At 37.9% G+C, this 22,629-nt stretch overlaps 1 protein-coding gene across 1 annotated transcript in view; it reads left to right on the top strand.

The window, feature by feature from the left end:
- Positions 1–22,629, top strand: part of OCA2 (OCA2 melanosomal transmembrane protein) — a 182,683-nt gene that overhangs the window by 131,772 nt on the left and 28,282 nt on the right. Inside the window, exon 22 of the mRNA XM_050910147.1 lies at positions 3,929–4,022. Within this exon, the coding sequence (XP_050766104.1) occupies positions 3,929–4,022 (94 nt within the window). The remainder of the gene's footprint in view (positions 1–3,928; positions 4,023–22,629) is intronic.

Below are 22,629 nucleotides of genomic sequence, written 5' to 3'. Positions count from 1 at the left end.
TTCCCTAAAGATATTCAAAGCAATTTGCCTTGAGAACTATCAGAAAGATACTTTTATGTCACCTTTTCTGGACAGAAACAGCAGACCTTCTACTGTGCTTCTGCAATGATTGTGCAAAGCTAGGGGAGGTCCATGGAAAAATGAGTAGATCGTGAGGATTCCTCTGTCATTTTCTTCTCTGTAGCCTAGGGAGCAGCAGCTCTTTAAGTGACATGTCTGTATCTTTCTATGATCATACTTCAAAAGGAGAATTTTTTTTTACATTAAGAAAAAGGTCTTTCTTGATTTCGTGCTTATGAATTATTATGCTTAGTTAGAATTGACAATAATGCATGTAGTCTACAAAGAATAAAAGGCAGAATAGATATGCAGGATAAAATGTATGGCTTACCTCATACATATCACATACCATTGATATTAGAAATATAATATTTAATTCATTGTAATGAATCCAGTTTATTCTTTGATACAGTTCACCCATGTGTTATTACATTTTGAGCATACAAACAAGCAAGTAAGAGTCTTTGCTATGTTTTTTAAGCTTAATTATTCTTAAGATTGAAGGTGACGTGAAGATGAAGTCAAGATTGGGTGAAGTCCTAGAAAACACTTATTCTTCATTTGCATTAATTGGAATGAATGTAACGTGTGTAGGTTTCCATGTACATTAACCTAGTCTTGGGTTTTCCATGATTCAGAGGTCACAGTGTTGCTGTTTCACTACTGAGTTAAACGTCTGCGTGGAGACAGATGTTTCTGGGAGGAGAAACAAAAGTTTGCCTCTGTTGTTAATTTCAGTGTAGTTCTTTGAAGCCTGCTGAGCCAATACCTAATTAAACTGCACATATGCTCTGAATAAATGACAAAGAATTGCTGCTCCTTTCAGATAACATTTAAGGTGACAATTTCTTCTCAAGTGAGATCTACTTGGGGAAATCAATTCATTGCTGAAGCAGAAACTCTTTCTGTAATACTTCATTATGTGAAGGCATTACTATAGCCCATGTACAGTATAGGAGAGCTTGTGCTGTTTGGAGATCTCGACTGTATCTAGTCGCAGCCATGGGACAAGTGCAGTTTCAGTCCTGTTTCTTTAATTTGAAGCCAGAGCTGTATTCCTTGTCTACAGTAATATTATTTTGATGGTGATGTCTGATTGTGCTGCACATAGAGCAGAAACCTCTTATGAAATGTTTGGAGGCTGTAGACTAGTGATTAGTTTTGGAATTGAAAATTCCTTAAGTGTTCCTGCCTGACTCCTCTAATAACATCAGCTGTATTCATTTGTTCTGTTTTTGCATTAAGCCACACGCTTTGTGTCTTGGCTTTCTCATGCCAGAGCCTACCAGGAACGCTGATGTTCCAAGTTCAGTTTGATATCTTTAAACATACATTAAAGTAACTAAAATATGCTTTGAGGCAAAGAGAGGGCAAGGGAAATGAGCTGTGCAGCTCCTAATGACCAGTGCTAGACACTATCTTTTAAAGGTTTCTGGTCCTCTAGTAAAGTTAGTCACCTTTCTCTCCATACCTGAAGCATGTGTGGGTGGGTGCGTGATTCACTGTGTATAATAAGAAGCCTAGGTCACAAATAGCCCTTGGTGTCTCACGAGAATGCTCCACGATGCTTTATGATCCATAAGGATATACCCTTCTATTGACGTGCAGTTCCACTAACATCAGCAGAGCTCCTCATAGACAGAGAGGACCTCTGCACCCAGCTCCAGCTCCTTTGCAATGCCAAAGCCTTAAAAACAGAGCAAGTAGGAAGCAGCTTACTTAGCATAGCTCCTGGGAGGCCAGAAAAAAACAGGAATTAAAAAAATAAAGGGACAATTAAATATATGAAATAAAACGTCTATTTGGGATTGCAGGGAGTGGGGCGGAATGCTTTTCTTATCTCACATTGTCTGCAAGATTTCAGCTTCTTTCTTGCTCCATAGTGGGATCAGCTCAAGAGCTGTTTGAGGGTGCTGATGAGAAAACAAAACCAGTCTCCTGTTCTTAATAGGTGTTGTTCAGGCCACTCACCTGAGACAACAGATGTCCATGTTCAGATCCCTTCTCCAGGATGAAAATCTCAGTTTGCTGCCTATTTTGTGTCGATAATAATTGACCATCCTGGACTAAATAAGAATCATGCTTTCTCTTTGGACTCAACTGGAAAAATCTTGGCCACACAAGGGCTTTTTCTTGGAAAGCATTGGCTTTCATGAAATCAACTTTAAAAAAAAAAAAAGTCCTGAGCGACTTTTTGGGTTTGTCAAAGTTGTTGCTCTGTCCCTAGAATGACCAGTCAAAAACCTGTATCTCAGTATCCACTGACACTGGTACGGCTTTGAATCCAAACTGGGATCAAAATTATTGCAATCAAGCTCTTTCTCCTACCCTTTTTCGTATTAGAAGAGGAAGATCTTCCTTCCTCCAATGTTTCTTCCACATCACATCTTTTCTCTCCTTTTCCTTATTCTGAACTCTATCACTTCATTTTATTTGAATTTAAGAGTGTTCTATTATTTTTAAGAATATTTTTAGAAGTCTGCTCATTTTGTGTGCACTTTCAGGTGCAGAAGGCCATATGGGTAATGTGTGAATACTTAGGGGAATAATCCTTTTGCCTTTATTCTGACCTATTCTTTGGTAAACTGATCTCTGGGTAACCTGAAACATTTACTAACTCAAAACAATTAACTGGAGCATTACTTGCCTTCTGATCTGTTTCTCTCCAAGTCAGACCAGAAGAGTCTCCACTGAGCAGTAATGTTTAACAGGGCCAAAATGAGAAGAGTAACTATATGCCAATGGGAGCAAAGGAAGACTTGTGCTTAGAATAACGAATTGTTAATGTAGTGATGTATGGCAAAAGAGATGACTTGCCATAGTAAAAAAAAAATTCTCCTAGATTGTTACCTCTTTTGTTCAAAATTGCAGTTAAGGAACAGAATGTAGGAGTCACTGTCACTTCCCGAGTCATGCCTTAGATCAGAAACTTTTGCTGAAGACATCTGTTTTGTGGAAGTCAAGTACACAGCATTTCTTAAGTCTGAGATATGACTCATGGGAAAGCTATAGAAAATGGGTTGGTCTTTCTGAGCTCTGAATACCTGACTTCTCTACATTGCCCGATTGTTGAAAGTTTAGAGAAAACACAGGAATAAATTAGTTATTGGAAAAGGCTTAGGAGAAGTATGTAGTTCTTCCAAGAGGACGGATGCACATTATAAACATGGTGTAGTATTTTCCTTTGGTGTGTTCCTCTCTTAAGGGGACTTATATAATGTAATTTGGTGAAGTTCACTGAATAAAGTTATGTTCCTTTATGTATTAAAGAACCATTGTGGTTTGGTAAGCAAAATTTGTGGTGATCCTTTTGCCTTAGCAGAGAGATGTGAAACAGATCCATTCCCCTCCATTGTCCCACTTATTTTGTTTTAAGTTTCTGTTAAAAAAAAATATATACCTTAGCAATTAGTTATCCTCTCTGTAAAAAAGACACTAATTTGTCAATGTCAAGTTTGTGTAAGGAAAAAAGGCATCCATTTTTCTCAGCATCCTGAAACTATCTCATCCTTTGTTTTCAGCTCATCTGATGGCACCTTCCTGTACGTAAAACCAAAAATCAGCAAGTTTATCTGAATGCAAGTCTCTGGTGTCATTTTGACAACTGCTAGATTGCTGTTCTGTTCCTTCCCTATTTTTCTGGCTTATGTAGAATCAGAGAATAATACCAGGGTTATCTTAGAAAGCGTGAAGCTGTTTATAGGATGTGAAGATACTGTCTGTATGTTTCTTTTCAAGCCTATACAACAGAAATGGATTTCTCTTTTCTAACTAACTGGTACATCTTAGGACGTTAGCAAAGAATAAACAGAGGAAGAGTAAGAAACAGAGCACAACTATAAACTGGTATTTGTTTTCTGAACTGCAGGTAATGGAACATTGATTGGAGCATCTGCGAACGTTGTTTGTGCAGGAATTGCTGAACAGCATGGTTATGGCTTCTCTTTCATGGAGTTTTTCAGGTACAATTTTAAACTTCTCACCTTAAAACTGTAATTTTTTTTTCTCTAGGCAAACAATGGATCCTCCAAGGAGAAAATCTGCAGAAAGGGTCTATAAAATAGACCTGTGTTCCTAATTTGTTTTTGGCAACTGAAATGTGGGTGGAGGGCCGATCACTTTATTTTTGTATACTATGGATGGAATGCATAAAGGTGGTGGGAGTACAGTGGAACCCCAGGAGAAACAAAGCCTCAGAAATTCCTGCTTTGATCACCCTCAATCTTATCTTCAGCTCTGTAGGGATACTAAATTGTTGCTTTGTTGTAAACACAGTTTAAACTTAGTTTCTCATCTGCACATTTTCACGGACGTTCCATCGCCAGGAGAAAGTGGGATATTCAAGTTCAGACTGAGTAGAACTTTACTCCATGATCCCATGAGTAAATCTATTTATCTAAAAGCAATCACTTCTTTTGACCAGCTGCTTAACAGCTATGAGTGAAAGTGTGATGAGCAGCTAGTAACAGCTCAAGTTGTTGTTTAATAATTGTTTAATTAATAATTAATAATTGTTCTTTAATAATGGAAGTTCCTCTGCAGGTCATTCATCAGCAGGTTTTTAAGGGACAAGGTGTACCTAATGCATACAACAGTTTAATATTTTTCCAAACACCTCCAATTTTTGAGACTGTGGTTGAAAGGTGTAAATGGCAACTGGTAAATATAGGACTAGACGTGAAGTTAAAGTTTAAAGTGTAGTTGATTTAACTAAAACATAATTCCTTGTTTATTTTTCTGCATATTTAGGGCAAAGGATATTGTTAAGTTCACACCAATATTTTTTCTGTTTTTTCTTTACATTGTTTATTTTAGTTTCTCAACCCTATCAGCTTTCTTTTATATTGTTCACCTCAAAGCCTTCAAACTTGCAGAATTAATATGATTAATCATACGGGAGTGTCTGGAGCAGAGCCAAAGATAACCCTAAAAATAAAGATGATCTGAACTGTTCTTGCTAAAATTCTTGCTATAAGCATGTGCTGCTCATAGCACAGTTTATCTCTTCACCCATAGTCTTCTGACAATATGTTTTAGAAAGACAGAATGCCTATCAAATCAAAGTCTTGGTTGTCAGGACCTTTGAGACTGCAGTGCAGTCTTATGTAGTATACAGTGATAGCTAACAGACTTCTTGGAAGTCAGGCCCTTGTACAAAAAAGATGGCAATACAGCAATAATGGGCTTGTGGATTGTTCTGTTCATGTTTCGCAGGTATTCAGCTTGCCATTTGGGGATTTAACTTGTATGTAGCATTAACAATGTGTCTTCTATGTAGATTTTGTAACGAAATGTTCTTAAAGCTTCCATGACACTGACTGAGTATCTAAGCAGAAACAAGGATGTAAAGCCTGACTAGTCTCTTCAGCAGTGTTCACTGGAATGTATTCTTTGGGAAGATTGAAGACAATACACAGATGTTCTGAAATTACCTTTTATACATATACTTTCAGTGGAAACGATTACTGGGGAAGGCTGTAGCCATTGTGAGCAAAGATGTGAGAACTGAATCCAGAGCGGTCACAGGAAGACAGCAATGGATATTAATTAGCAGAAAGAACATAAAAGCCCGCTTTTGCTGGCTTCTTCTCAATTACTGAGCAGGCAGATCATGAGCTCCTTCATAATTTGTCTTAGGAAAATATTTGTTTCAGTTGAATGGGCCCCAATTCAATATTTTCTGAGGCTTCCTCTGGCATTAAGAAGTATTACATGTATCCCTTGAGGATTTTGATCTTGCTTACTTTTATCTATGAAGGTTGTCTCAAAGCACAAAGTGATTTTTCTGCATTTCTTCCCGTTTGCCCAGGATCACTCATTAGGTTTCACATCCCTATTCAGGGTCTTCTGCAGTGTTTCTACCAGTATAGACACAGATTGTTACTCTCCCTGTGAGTGACCAGAGAAAAATCACGGATACCATGTGTGGGGAGATGATGGCCCTCTTTTGCCTGACTTATGCTAAGATGCCTTCAGTGCAACCTGTGTTGGTATTGTTTTGTCCTTCTCAAGTGTCTCTGTGCAGGAAACCCATGACATGTCTGTCCCAGGTGCCGTCTGGCGTCATACAGCACAGTACGCTACTTCCCATACACTTCCTCCCCATCCTTCCTGCATGCTAAGCCAAAATTATGCAACTATGTTTAAGGGGTGCCTTTGCTAGAATCAGCTTTTTTGCAAACCATGTTTTGACGTGGTGGTCTGAGGAGGAACTCTGGGCAGGGTTGCTAAGCGTGTCTGGTGAGTACACCTTGACACAACAGGGGTGGAGAGGCCCTGGAGGCTGTGGGTGCCTGGTGGCAAGAGGCATCATGATGACGCTCTGTGTAGGGAGAGAAAGGAAAAGGCAAGAACCAGGCTCTGTGTCCTGTAAGAGGGCTGATGGGCTCATGACCTTTCCCGCATGTGTCTTTGCACAGTGGCACTTGGTGCAGTTTGAGGTTCCTCTTCTCTTTTTTAAGAGGGGAGCAGTGGCAGCCCAGCTGGTGTGTTGTACAATGCTATTCTCTGCCCAGCCAGAGCCAGAGGTGGCCAGGTGTGATAACTTGCCTCAAATGCTGTGGTCTGACCAGCTTGATGTGTTTCTATCTATATCTGGAGTGCCTTCAGCAGAAGAAATCCTGTGCCAGGGGGGTGCATGCCTGAATGACCATGAATGCTATAGTCTGTCAGAAATCTAGCATCCTGGGGAAGGTCTCCCTTCAGAGCCACTTCTAATTGCTTCCTTCCCTGGATCAAGCGTCCTACCTCCCCAAGGACCTGGGGGCACTCATCTCCTTCCAGACTGCTGGACATGGCTGGATGTAAGGGGAAGACAGCCAGCCCTGGTGTCCCATCTTCACCATCTAAGCAACTCGGGCCCATGTGCTGGAAATGCTGTGCCTGTAAGGAGGTTCCAGTAGGACGGCATTTAGGTGGGAAAGATTATACTGAGAAAGGAGGGAGAAAGGCATATATCCTCCCTCCCTGAGTTGAAACATCTTAAAGCAGCCTGGTGTCCAGAGTACACTGCTGGTTGAGGAGACACCAGGTCCCAACCATACATGCCTGGCTGCAAATGTGCTGGCCAGTGTCACCAAGTATGTTACCCAGAATGCCCTGAGGTCTTGTTCCCTTCTCCCACATTACCCGTCAACACATGCAGAAACCAGTTCTGTCTGAACAGTGCTCACAAAGGGAAGTGCAAGATTGCCTGTGACAAAAGATCCCTCTGTTGCTATGAATTCAACTTGCTGTTTCTGGCCCTTGTGAGCTTTTCATCATACTTCATTATGTTCCACCAAAATAAAAAGATTCCCACATCCCTTAGAATATACAAATACTGTAATAAACTTACTTTATCACCATGAAAATATTTTTCCCTTTGAATCTCTTATATGTGGTGGTAGGGCAACAAAAAGGGGCTTCTACTGGTATATCAGCAACAAAAGGAAGATTGGGGGACATGTGAGCCTGCCACTGAATGGGGAAATGACCTGCAGACAAAGGACGTGGAGAAGGCAGAGGTTCTCAGCACTGTGATCAGCAGCACAAAGTCCAGCTGGAGGCCAGTCACTAGTGGTGCTCCCCAGGGTGCTTGTGATCCCCAGTGGTGTCTTCCAAGCTCAGCCATTCTGGGATTCAGCTTTTAACCAGCCCCAGAAATCTGAAGGCAAATAATGAATAACTGCCACTGGATGATTCATTTGGACTACCTGAAATTCAAAGGAAAGGAAGCAATGTTAAGACAAAAAGAAAATTGAAAGTCCTAGGAAGATTAAGCTCAGAAGTAGCAATTTGCTTAAAGATGCTCTTGCATTTTTTGAGTCAATCCTGCCAAATTATACTCCTTTTCCACCTTGGAAACATCCTCATCAAACTGTATTTATGTGTTTTAATCTTTTCTCCTGAAAAAATCTTGTATGTACCCTATTTTTTCATTATCCTTCTAGTAACTCAGAAGGCAGAGCTGAACACAATATTCCAGGCACAGTCCTCTTTATTTTTTCCCATTTTACAAAGACAAGATTAAATACAAAATACAGAGCTATTTGCCTTTTCGTTGTTAATCTAGGCCATTTCAAATTCCTGTTTAATTTACTATTCATTGTTAAATCCAAGTCTCTTTCAGCTTTCATGTTACTTACTGGAGTGTGAGTTTATCTATTCTCCACCACCCCCAAGTTCTTATACTTTTCCTACATTGTGTTTCTAATTAACATATCATCAACGGGTAGAGATAAAAGGGAATTGGTGTGCAATGTGATCTAGTAAGTGAATTGGAGAATGGACACAAAGACAAATATTTAAGTGGTAAAAATAGAAATAATTGTGAGTCAGTGGGGTTTGGAAAAGGAGATAGAAAGCAGTGGGATATTTGCTGTACATGGTCAAGGGTAAACATCAGAGTGTACAAATGAGCATTATGCTGCTGGAGAGAAGAGCAATTTTTTTGGTAGTCTTGACCCCGTAGGAAACATTAGATGTGTCAATAATGTGAAGGTAATTGCTCAGGGACAGCATATATGAGTAAGCAGAAGGCAGGGAAAGATTATATGCATATTATGTTTTTTAGTCTAGTTATCAGAGGAACATTAAATCATAAATAAGAGCTTAACATAAAGGAAAACCCCAAATACAGGACAGTACTATTTCTGTTGGTAAATGGTCAGATAAGGACAGTATAGTCTTCTTGCCTGAATGATTTCCAGAGGTTAACAACACAGTGATTTTATATCAATTAAGACTTTAGAATAATCAAGAGAGCTTTGTTTTCCTTGAGGAATAACGTAAAAGAAATAGCATTGCAGATGTCTCTTGTAACCCAGACGCTTAATTTCGTGTTAGTTTTTTAGTTTTTACCAACATATCTCTGAGTTTGTTTGTTGCAATATAGCATTCAACTATGCTATAGGTCAGTCCAACCTATGGAATATGAAAATGACCCACAGAAATCTTTTTGTTACCAATGAAAAATTTGGTTCCAGCTTCAGAGCATAAGAAGTTCTCATTGCTGCAGGGGCTTTAATTATCTGGTTCCACTTGCTAATAAAATTGCCAGCTTGATTTTCATTTTCTCTTTAAGGGAGGCATTTATAACCTTATAAAGACACATAGTATTTCAAACATAAAATAAGTCATGTTCCTTCATCCTATTGTAATTCAATACCAATCGCCCCTGTGTGTCTGTGATCCATGATGTGATAAAAAAAAAGAATCACAGATAAATGCTAAACCTATTTGACACAAAAATAAAGTGGGTGTTATGGGAAATACTCTAATTTTATTTCAAGCAAATTTTGGCTGACTGTGAATATATCATGGTGCAGGATATATAGGTAGGAGAAGAATGGATTGGATAACTATGTAATAGGATAAGAATATGGGAGAGATGATTTGATACATGAGGAAATCAGTCTGCCCAGAGGAACAGGGTATGAGCCTAAGGACTAATTTAGATTGCAGTAGTAAGGTTAGCTGGGCATGATCCTGAAAGCATCATGCATATTTTCAGGTTTTGCATTTTTCTGTCATTGCTCTCCCTTTATATGTCATCTGAAGAGCTGAATTAATATTCTCTGTCTTCTCTGGGAGTAACAATAATTTGGAAGTGTCAAAGAATATTAGTTTCTGATAATAGCTTAGGAAAGAATTTGTTTTCATCATAAGATTTGTCTTGGGAGATATTCACACCAAAATTATTTACAGTAGGATATCCTATTTATCCCTGCTTGAGATCACTCACCCATAGACTATGAAACAGTGCTTCCTGTGAGAACTGTCATTCATGCATGTGGGAGGACAAATGTGATGTTCTTTGCTACCACCTGTGTATCCTATTTACACAATTTATTGAAAATAACTGTTTTAAAAAAACATTGGGCTCTGTAAAGCCATATAAATGTCTCTACTTGATTATGTGCTAGACAGCTGTAGTCCTTTTCATTCCTGTTAATTTAGTGTCATTTTTCCCTATTTTCTTGCTATTAACACCACTCTATGCCAAACACTGTTGCTGTTTTAAGGCTGATTCTGATCAGAATAAAACCAGCCCTACTATTTTGGGTGTGAATTTTGGTGATGGAGACTTCAGTTGAGCAATGTGGTATCCAAACACCTGAACACAGGTCACCTGTGGGCTTTCTGATCAACTGTGCAGTTCCAGAAGACAGAATTTGGGGATGTTCAAAGTATGTAACGAAGATTCAATGAACTGTTGAGTAAAGATTTAATTCTTATGATACACAAGTTAGCTCAATCTCATTTCCCACTACTCTTCTGATCAGTAAAGAAGAGTAATTGGTCATGGGTTAAATGTTGATATTTGACATGAAAACAGATTTCTTCTGTTCAAATAAGTGCAAATGCAATACTTGAGCAAAGCCCTCTCAACAAACATGTGTTAATGTACAATTCTAATTTGGGCAAATTTCAACTTTTCACAACTTCTGCTTCATAAAATTTCTATCTTTAAAAATCCAAATCTTTAAGGTTTACTACATCAGCTTGTTTTCATCTTTATCTTGATTTCTTTACATGTATAAGGAAGACATCAGAAGGTTGTTTTTTTTTTTAAATAGCTCATTTTAATAATAAATTTCATATCCAATTATATATGAAAATCTCTATTTATTATCAGACGTAGGGAACCGAGTTTAACAAATGTAATTTAGATTTTAACATCCTATTCACTATTACGCTAGGAAGGGCAAAGCTATAGACAATCTTAATTTTCAGCTGATCACTCAACGAAGTAGAAAGGCAGTTCAACATGTATTCATCTTTCAATATTAGGTTCTAGGCTGGGTTTGTTAAGAAGAATGCCAGTTTTCTTTCAGCTATCCAAGAACAATCATTGCAAGATTTTAAACTGTCAGTGTTGATCTAATGACAGCTCTCAAACAAACGTTACATTGACATCTGTGGCAGTTGAATAAAGTGAATGCTGCTTATTTTAAACAGTTGCATAGCTTGCGTCAAACCCCATGAAAATAAGTATTCCTGCAATAGTGTGGTGCAAATCATTTTAAGAATAATTCCTGAGTTATGGGTGAGGGTTTTTTTTTAATGTTTGTTTTGATTTTATTTAAGGTCAAGAAACATTGTAAGTGGAAAAGTAAACGCATGTGGTTTTAGATTGTTTATTTTTAGGAAAAAGTGGGAAAATTGTGTTTTGAGCCCTTAAATATGAGGATATTTCCTTTTCCAACTTGAAATGGGATTTATCTGTATCATGTGAAGTTTTTCATGGAGCTAAAAATGCTCCTATGTCTTCTAAGTAGAGCCAATATCTTTGAATTTTTTGGCCTGTGGACATACAAGTATTGCTTTTTTCTTCTCTTATAGCTGTGAAGTCTTTTGAATTAGCAATTAGTTTCCAGTAAAGGTAGATGGAATTTAAATACTTGTCGTCTTACTCAGCTTAAAATAAGGTTATGTGATTCAGGTATTAAAATTTTATTATGGTTTTATCTTTTAAAGTCTATGAAATGTGTTTCATCCTCTAAGTTTTTGAAAAAGGACATTTAAAATGCAATTACAATGATACAGTGTTTCATTGGGCTCCATAGGAAGCACCGATCCTCCAGACACATACACATCACTTTAATATTATGGGGTAAGCTCATGGAAGTAGTATCTAATCATAGGATCACAGAAAAAACATAGAAAAATGCAGGTTCGAAGGGACCTTAGGAGGTCTCTTCCAGTCTTGGGCTCAAAGCAGGGTCAGCTATGGGCTGCATAGAAAGAGCACAGCCTCTTAGGGCAACCTGCTCTACTGCCTGGCTGTCTCTGGGGAAAACGTTTCTCCTCTCTTGTTTCAACTTGTGCCAGTTTTCTCTCACTGTCCTGCCACACACCACCATAAGGAGCACAGCTCCAGCTTCTCAGTCACCCTTTGTAGGTGCTGGGCGCACTGCTAGTGCCCCTGAAGCTGCCTCTTCTCCAGGCTGACCCAGCCCACCTCCCCCAGCCTCTCCTCAAGGGGCAAATGCTCCAGCCTCCACTGCCTTGGGGACCCTCTGTGAGGTCCCTCCAGTTTGTCCATGTCTTTCCTGTGTTGGAGGACCCAAAACTGAAAGTAGTGTCTAGACATGGTCTAACGAGCGCTATGTAGAAGGGAACAATCCCTTCCCTAGATCTAAGGCCCATTCCCCTTTTCGTACAGCCAAGGAGGCTGTTGGCTGCCTTTGCTGCTGGGATTCCCACAGGCTCACGGGCAGATCACCACTCCAGGGCCTTTTTTGCAGAGCTGCTCCCTAGTTGCTCTGTCCCCAGATGGTGTTATTGCAGGGGCTCTTCCGTCTCCCTGGACAGGAATTGGCATTTGTCCTTGTTGAATTTTATAAGGTTCTGGTCTTCCCACTCCTCCAGTTTGTCCAAGTCCTGCAGGATGGTGGCCCTGCCTTCCACTTACTTTTCAGCCAATGTAAGATTATGGTCTAGTATTTCCAGTGCAACTTTGCACAACTGTTGTGGTATGCAATGATATCCAATATTAGTATTCAGAATGGTGCCATTATAAGAAAGGAACTGTTTCTAAATATCTGTTTGTGTTGAAATGGGAATTTTGATTCAGCATCACATGTAACTCTTCTCATTTGATCTTCTGGTTGATCTTCTGTGTTGATCTTATTTAAATTATTTGAATAATTTAAAAAAAACCCCATAAATATGCCCCAAATAGTTTTCAAGTAATAGAGCTGACTACAAAATATTGACATCAGTTAATTAGGTGAGGTTTTCGAGCAAGGAAACAAATAATAGTAAAATGTGATATATGCAACTAATTTATATAGCTTAAGGTATAAAATACAAAAAAGTGCAATGTTCAATTTGTGTAATACTTCTCGTTCAAAACATTATTAATTGAAGAATGTCTCATAAAATCCTCAGTTCCAAGACTCTCATGCTGAAGGTTCCCAGAATGGTTTAAAAGTGATTATAAATTGTATAGTCCCTGCATATATGTATACATGAAACACATGAAGAAATTGAATTAAACCTTTATTGACATAGATTTTGAGTATGGGTCAGTAGTGGCCAAGCATGAACACTAGTACCTCAAGTGGGTAAAATCATTGTAACGCAATATCGTCAAGACACTTGACTGTGGAATGACTATCAGATACAAAAATTCATTTTTTAGAGGTGGGGGGGGGGAAAAAGCAAGCTCAATAATAAACCCAAACCGTATCAAGATAAGAGCCAGATCAACTTTTTTTCATGCTTAAAAATATTCTTGTTTTAAATTCTGAAGTGTTGCACACCATTTAGGACGTCTGATAGATAATCTCTGAATTGCCTCATAGGACTTCAGGATATCTTTCCCTTCCACTAGCATAAAGCTACTGTTTCTAGCCTCATACGACTACAGCATATTGGCCATGAAATCCAGACTATCTCCTGATATAAATGGTTATGAAAAAATTAAGAAAAAAGTCTAAGCCACCCCTTGCATTCCGAAGTCTATTTTGCACATGTACCAACTCTCCAAAACCTGTGTACTGAACTTTGCTTGCGTGGGTTTCAAGAAGGTGTAAACTGGGGGAAAGTCTGCACCAAACAGGACAGTGACAATCTGTGGAGAAGGTTGGGTTTTTTTTGCAAATCATCAGTGGTTCTTTGGAACTCAGAATCTTTGAGGTGTTCAGAAATTCATAAATTTGGAAGGTTAAATTCAGGAGCATTACAGGACAAGGTCTAAAGTATATTGGTCTGTCATGCAAATGAGTAATGAATGTGATTCTAAAAGCTCTTCCCTAAATGTTGCATAGATACAAACTCCTCACATTTCTGCTGTATTTGCAGGTATAACCTTTTTCCTCTTGTGCAATATTACATGTATACATAATATGCATAAAGTTATCCATCCAGTTCTTGCAGTTATTTTTAGTTTACTGACATTATGTATCACTAAAGTAAGTAAGGAAAATAAATACACATACAAAAATAGAGCACAGAGAGAAAGACTGTTTTGGATCACACTAAAACCAGCTGAGAATATAATTTTTATTGTTAGCTGAAATGCAGGATACTGGTCCTGGTTTATTCTGAAAACCATAATAACTGCATCCAGTTTGGATGGAAGAATTAGGTTTGTTACTAAAGAATTTCTGATCACGCTAGTGCTTCTACTAGATATACAGGTTATAGGAGTGATCGTATTTATAGAGTATTCTGTTAAAACTTGCATGCAATGGATGTTGTAAGTCACAAACAGTATAAAGTAATTTAACGCTTTAAAACTAACCAATGAACAGTGAGGAGAGTGGTAAATGTAATATATATCTATATTTTTGTAACATTGACCATAACCCGTTCTTGGTCACGTTTTCTAAATACAGGCTACCAACTGAATCAATACCTAATAACTTCCCAACAGCACTTCAAATGAAAATAATTTTAACAGTAATGATTTCTAGATATTTTTGGCAGTGTCAGAAAGTGGATATCCTGCTGGGTTTGTACAGTTCTACTCCTATACAAACTATTTTATACAAAGGTTTTGAAGATATCTTGTATTGTGTCTTCATGGAAGAAAAGACATAAAATTCTCCCCCAATGCATCTGTACTAGTTATGTCATTAGGCTGATACAACCTGTGGGCACAGGAGTCATCTTTCAAGACTTTATATTAATCTATAGTATTCTACAGTGTTAATCTACATTAAACAAATTTGCCTAAGCACACCTGGAGAGCATTACATTCCAAGCTTTTTATTTAAAATACATGGGATGGATTTTTCTCTGTGTACATACTTATAGCTGTATTGAGTACGGAGGGAGTCTGGAACTCCTACACAGGTAAAGTCTGGCAAGATGAACCCCTTTCTTGTCTGTTCCAACCAACATTTTCTAATTTTACTTCATGTTCAGTACAGATGGCAAGGGGAAGCTAGAGAGTAGGAAGGGAAAAGTTAAAGAAACCAGGAGCTATACTGAGGCATTCTGGAAACATGAAGGGACAGCTTTCATGCAGTCCAGCATGAAAATACTAGTCCTTTTTTCCTGAGAGTGGAAAAGGCAAGGACATAACAGCAATGTCTTTTTACTTCTTGTAACAGACACTTTTCTAAAGTATTTTGAAGAAATGATATCACATTTTTAATAATAGAACAATATATTCATCTGCTTAGCTAACCTCTGGCCAATATCGCCAACTTTTAAACATGTATAGGCTTTCTTTAACTTCCAACACAGTTAATGACTACTTTCTTCTTGTTCTATCTTCTCCACTACTCTATGGTACTCCTGTTACCAGAACCCATCACCAGGATCCTTGCAAAAAGAAAAAGATGTGTTCTATCATGAACTTTGGCTTGTGTCTGCTTGTAGCAAACAAAAATGTTAAATTGGGTTCATAGAAAACTTCATACTTGCCTGGTTCATATTTTGAAATGATAGGCCAGCTGCAAAACTAGGAAGAAGAACAAAATTGTAATTTTTTGAGTTCTAGAGAAAAACCTGACTGTACTTGAAGTGACTTAAAGGTGCATGGTGCGGATGTGAGGTAACGTGGTCTGTCATGCCTGGGTCCTTGTCCCTGAATCTCCCAGTTTGAGAAATGTGTTGGAATGTGCTGCATTTCCAATCTGGCATTCCTATTTGCATTTCCTTCTTATAGAAACTGGGGGGAGGAGGAGGGTAGGGGGAGAAGAGGTGAAGAGAGAGAAGGAAGGATGAGAGGGGCCATTGTGCACCTTCAGACTGGAGCTGGTACATGGCTAGAACATAGCCCGTTTGGAGACTCACGCTGCTCATGTTCTTGGAGCAAGGCTTCTTGTACTGCTATTAACACCTAGCTTCTTATTCTTCACCCATATGTGTCTTGGCCATCTTCTCTAGCACTATTGTGTTGAATGAATTTTGACGAAGAAGAATATTGAAACACACAAACTAAATCAGGTGTGCATCAGGATGGAATGATTCCTGTAGCTAACCCACAGTTAGCTTGCTCTATGGGTTTGTATTTTAACTTATACATAAGAAATCACATTTATTGTCTTTTTATTAGACCAGTCCTGAATAAAAAAAGATCTCCTCTAAAATGGGGATTTAAACAATATCTGTGAAGGAGAAGTTCATTCTTGCCTTCGTTTGGCATTTGTGAAAGATTTAAAACCTTGTCTTTCTTCAGACTCTAGTTTAATGCTGTTGTTTCCATAGCTGACTTTTTGCATATGACAAGGCTGTACAAATTTTCTGAATTAATTCCTCTTTCAAGTTACAGAGCTATGATGGTTGTTACATAAGTGAATATTGCAGTAAGAAAGATATTATTTATTTATAGACTTTTTTGTTTAGACTACTGAAATGTTTTTGCATTTCTTTTTCTAATAATTTGTAAAGGAAGCTGAAGAGAAGTCGTCGTCTTACTACATTTAGGTGGGTGAGATAGGTAGGTTTTGGGAAGTGCTTTGTGAAACTTTCACACCATGTTTTTTTTTAAATGAACAGAATCATATTTTAAAGAAAAGATTCTTGAAGTATCTCCAAAGCCCAGGATTTTAGTAGCAGATTACGATTTGTGCTGAAAAGTGGATTTGAAAATCGAATGTCTGCTCCAAAGAACAGTATAGTGCTTCTTCAGTGTCTCTTTAAATAGTAGTCATGTAAAAACTTAAAAAATTAATTACTAGAAAAATCTGCAGGGAACAGTTTTTCACTGGTAGGTGATGGAGTTTAAATAAAAAAATCTTTCTTTGCTGAGACGTCTGGCCATATTTTACCACTACTAATATGGGCTGAAATCAGCTGAGAATATTCACCTTTCTAGCAAGCTTTTAAAAGGCAAGTAAATTACCTCATTTTTCATTTCACTGAGTTTGATTTCCACCAGATCCTCTAAAACTAGTTTGAGCGGTACCGTATCTAAATGTACAGAATTTCATGGTTAGATATAAGATATAATTAAAATAGATGTTATCCAGTTTTAGGGGCATCTGGAGTGAAAATAGGAAGGCTCTGTAGTTGATTAAACTTCCACAGCATCAAGGCAGGAGTTCATTTGCAGCCTTTGTGCTTTTGCATTGAGGTAAATATGCTTTTGTTAAATGCTAAAAGGCACAAAATGAAGGTCATATGTACCATTATGCTGTTAGGCTTGTCATGATTGTGATTTAAAAATTTAAAAAAACCTGGAGCCTATTAAATCAGAGAGATTTTCTGTAGTTAAAAGAGGTCAGTGCATTATTTTCCTAGATAATTCATCAGTGTCAGTAGTGCTAATGAGAATGCGGGCCATGTGTCAAGAGTTACTGTGTCCATGTCTCTGCTGCGGTTGTGGTCTAGCACTTGTGTTTCATTGCAGATCATTAAATGAAAGGTTTGCTAGTGCCTTACAAGCAGTGAGTAGGTCCATGTGAGAAGAGAGGAGAGCATGTCTGCAGTCTCTTTTGAGTGACTCCACTCACTGATGACCATGCCCACCTCATATTGCCAGCTTGTTTTGCTAGCTAAGATTAGAGGAATATTTCTGGCAAAAAGAGAAGTAGGACTGAAATAGTCTTTGCTGCTTTCCCCCACCATGTCTTGGAGCTAACAACTGGGTTGAATTTCTTCTTGTTACCATCTTAGTTCATGTAACACATGGAAAAGGAGAGGTCTGCTTTTGATAGATGTGGTGCCCAACTGACCTGTGTACTGTGTATTTGTAAAAGAGCCGTATGTTATATAATGGGAAAAAAAATCCAATAATGCAAAATCTTAATCTTAGTTAATTTGGTTTAGAAAATATTTATAAAAAGATGTTTGCCACAAGTGTGGGAAGCCTTTGGTGTATTTTAAACTACAGTGATAAAATATGATAAGAAATAGAACAGAAACCTGAAAAAAAAGCAAGTCCATGCTGTTACAAGTATTGTTTTCTGAAATGTGCAGATTACTTCTGAAATCATATCAGCTATTGTGCCCCCTCCCCCTCTCCCTGTGACCATCAGGATTCAACTAGTCCAGACTGGTTTTATTTTTAACTCGAAACTCCTGTTCTCTCTTCAGGCAGGAGATAATCTTGTTACTCCCTTAATTAGGGTATAAGTTGTTTTTCTTCCATGGTATTTGTTATTCTAGGAGTCATCCATCTCCTGTACTTGATGCAAGAGTAAATAAGAGCTTCAGTGAGGTACAAAGACCTTTCCTCTCCCTCTGACTTTCTGGGAGGGAACCCATCTTTGTTGCGGCCTTATAGTTGATACTATCCTGTAGGTTAAAACGTTTTCACAGACAACTGAACAATTTGACTGTTAGTGGCTTGTTACTTGCTCTTGAGTGACACCTGGTCCAAAAGTAGTTAATTATATTGAGGTTAGCTTTGGGGTTGGCATGGCTGAACACAAGGCTCTTTCTCTTATGCAAAGTGTTTTCTGTCATTCAGGTGGTCAGATCAGATCCTGCCTTCGGGCAGCCACGTGTTATGGCCATTCAGGCCAGTGCAAATAGCCCACCCATAAAGAAGAAAAAATAAGCTAGTAATAATCCTGCTAAATATTCCAAGTTCTCTGTGTATAGACTTGTCTATGGAACAGGATTTGCTGGAAGCTTTTTTGTCTTTTTACACTGGTTTCACAGCCATGTGTATTTCATGACTTTTATATGTTTAAGGTTCTTTTCATCTCTTTTCCAATTTCTCTGTCAGAAAGACAGTGGCTACTGCATACACTTCTCTTGATCTTACCATTTTTGTTTTATTCCTGCAGTGTCTTCTGGGGAGTTTCTAAATTGCTGCCTTGTGCCTAAATTCTTGCCTTTTGAAAAGCAAATGCAGAAGCTGTACTGAAACACTGTTATTTAGTTTGTTAAATAGCTGTGAAAATTTGCCTTACCCAGGTGCTGGCTGGACTGTTTAAAAAAGTTAATTTGATTGCAGCTCAGATGCTGTCCCCACTATTCATGGGAACCTTGTTTACTGATTTGTTTCATTGTGACTGAGACTTCATGTGTCTTGAAGGGGATTCACTTTGAAATAGACTGAATTACATTTTTACTTCTTCCAGTGTAATGAGGAGCTTTTTAAGTCTGAAAAGTGTGCTCTTCTCAGCAAGAGCAGCACGTTTGTCTGTAGTGATAGTGATAAATGAAATGTTAAAAGAAAGGTGAGCAGTATAGCTATGAATAATCAAACCAGGAAGAGAGAAAACAAAATTGAGACCATTCCAAAACAGCAAAAGCCAAAAACCAGCAAAATTAAAAAAAAAAAAAAATTCTGTTGTATTTCTTAAATATAACATATTGATGAAGGCTGTAAAGGCTATTTGCAGTGACTGGGAGAACAGTCAAATATAGGTTTATTGCTTATGGAGTCCTCTGCTTTTGCTGCTTCAGTGAGAACTCATTGTAATCAGTGGTCTCTTTTATTTATTTGGATTGTTGTTGATAGTAATATTTCCATGCACTGTTTCCATTGACTATTGCAATCAGCAGGTGGTCATTAGTATATTAATAAAATACAATATTTTCTATATTATACAGTTAAATAAACTGTATGAGAACAAAGGCAGCTTAGATTATGTCTCATTTTTAGACCTATCACTATATGGATTATTTGGCCTAGTGGCTAATATGATGAAAAACATGGCAGTATTCCTGTATAGTATATAGCCTGCCACATTTTATTACTTAAATGTAATCTTAAAAAAAAAATAAAAATTGTTCTTATCTGTCATGGACATGGGAGCAAAGTAGGGTCTTTGGGATCTCTGGGCTTTAATTTTGAAGTTAAAGCCTGCCACCTACAAATTGTGCCTGTTTGACAAGAAAGGTTTTCTTTTTGAAGGTTTTACAGGAATATCTTTTTGACAGATTGATCGTGTAAGTCTTCGTGTTGCTCTAGTAACTCCTTTTTAATGGGAGAACTTTAATTGATGTCAAACTCAAAAGTTCAGTGACAGATAATGTGCCTTCTCTTAGTTTAGAGGTTAAAAATAATTGACATTTTTGTATGCACAGAACTGCCATAAAAATATTAATTTCTATGACTGTTCAGGTAGGAAGAGATAGAAACAAATTCAAAATGAGTGGTCAGCTTTTCTGTAAGTTTTGAGACAGTGAATATGACTCTATTAATAAATACAATCAACAACCATTACTGAAATAATTAAGAAAAACATGATAAGCCAGCGCTTGTTGTAATTACCGTTGCAGATGGAGTAGAATTACAGGTTTTGAAATTTTTAAGTTTTCTGATTATGTAGAAATTTTAAAAATACTTTTCAGAAAAGCAGCTAATTTCTGAATTACTGTAGTATAGAAAAATCATTAAATTTCTTTTTTAATGCAGATGACTATTAAAAAAATCCACCATTTGCTAAAACACACTGCTATCTCAAGTACAACATGTTTTTCTGACATTAAGAACATCTGGGTGGAAGAGCCCCAGAGGGGGGGTGAAATGGGATCCTGGGCTATGAGCCCAAAGGTGCTCCGGGGAGGTTGCGCAGGGACAGTGTGGTCTGTGGGTGCCCTCGGGGCCATGGCAGCTTTGCAGTGTAATTGAAAATCACATGATTTACCAACATGAGCTGTGTCTGCAGGCTATTCTTTCTGGTGTATATTGAATGATAAGACACAGCACAGAAAACTGCCTACCTAAACTCATGAGTATGAATTATATGATATTATTTTAAAAGAAGTTTAGCCTGGTTAGGGGCTTTTCGGGTCACCTTTTGGGTGAACCTTCACTTCACAGAAGTTACAGGTTTTCCCTATGGTTTTGTTACTCCAGAATTTTCTGCATTTTCCTTGTAAACAACAAGACAACTGTTAGAAATAGGATACTTTACTTGAAATGTGACTCATCACACCTGAGTTCATCCATTTAATTCAGCCTATTCATTTATATTCCTTCTGCAGTCAGTGGAGTGGAAAAGGGAAGACTTGTCCTGACTTCTTAAAGGGATATCCTGAGATGGGAAGAATTACCTTCTTGAGGTCCCTTTCTTTCAGCTGACTGAAAATAACCCTATACTGTTGCGTCTAAAAGCTAAATAATGCAAATTGTACCTTAGGTAAACCATATATATAGTTAACTTTTAGCAGCTCCTAGATAAAGGCTGCACTATAGCACTTATACAAAAGAAATACTGATACCTGACACGTTACTTTTGCTACTTCCTGATTCATGAGAGCTAAAGGGTAAAACTATTAATTTATCTTGACAATTTTTAGTGGAATTTATGCATGAATGTGGGGTATGTCTATGAAAGGCATAGTAACTGAGAGTAATTCTACATTAATATAGTGTATTTAATTAAAAGTTAATATTTCAAATTTTTAATTAACACTTCAATTGAAAAACAAGTAGATCAAACCCACATCAATTTTGAAATAATTTAGTCTTCAAACCATTCTAATGCAATCTTCAAATGTTATTGACCAATGCAAGCACTAAATTTTCTGGGTTATTTTTATTCCAGAAAAGTGTAGAACAAAAAAGTGAATGAATGCACTATTTTAACACAATTTTTATTCTGGCTGATCTTCATGTAACAAAAGTATCTTGATTCTCAATACGACAGTTCACCTGAAGATGGGATTCAACTTCAATTAAAATACCTGATGGGATAAGAGTTAGTTGTCTAAGCTTCCATTAGAGCTCCCAGCGGAGATGTAAGGCTTTATTCACGTGCTTAAATACAGATATTTATGTAGTCCTGTATCCAGGACTTCTTCATGGGTCTGATGGATATGACATAAGACACATGGACCCATGCCATCCTCAAGTGGCAGCTGGAAGCTGAGTGAGACAGTCTTCACATCTCCAATGTCACTGCATGCCTTCGTTTAGGCAACTGATTGGAGCATCTCACAATAGACTCAATGGAATCTAACTTGTGATTTGTCTCATCCTGCAATAGACACATCTATTCTACGCACTGCTTACTGTGTTGACTAGATTTTCCACTGTCTACCATGGGAACTTAGACAAAAAAACCCCTTTCACATACAGTTCCCATCTTCATGTCCTGAATCTGGAGCTGAATCCCAGCATAAGTTTCTCATCATGGATACACTGACATTGTGCAAAAATCCTTCAAATGAAAATGCAAAAGAGAAAAATAAGCAATAACCAAGACAGAAACATATTAATGTAGAAATTATGTACACTGAAAAAATATGTACACTGAAACTCAGTTTAAGATACTGCAGCACATTCATCTATGTTCATTTTGCTCTCTACTCTCTACTCTTTCTTCTTGTCCCTTACTGTCCCTCTGTTCATATCTCTTCCCTTGTTATTTCCTGCCCAGTAACAGGTAGTGTTTTGCTCCCCTATAGAGATGTGTGAGAATAACGAGAAAGGCAGAGATAAAGACCTGGTGCTTCCCAAGCTCCTGAGCGGCTATTAGGTCAACGGTCAGGACTTTTCAGCAGGATCTGGCTGAGCCGGGTTCAAGTCTATATTTCCTCTGGCTAAATAAATGAAAAGGACTTTAAATGGTAACCTTGTTCTTCAGCCAACCGCCTGCCGTTTCAGGGCCGATGATGGTCTTGTTATGATTTTTGCATTTAAGACCCAGCTGGGTCGCTGGGCCCGGTTTGCTGGTGAACAGAGGAGAGCGGTGAAGGCGCTGTCCTTGGTGCTGCAGGGTG

This window comes from Gymnogyps californianus, chromosome 1 (genome assembly GCF_018139145.2).
Source record: "Gymnogyps californianus isolate 813 chromosome 1, ASM1813914v2, whole genome shotgun sequence".
NCBI lineage: Eukaryota > Metazoa > Chordata > Aves > Accipitriformes > Cathartidae > Gymnogyps > Gymnogyps californianus.
This window is presented reverse-complemented; position numbering and strand designations above follow the sequence as displayed.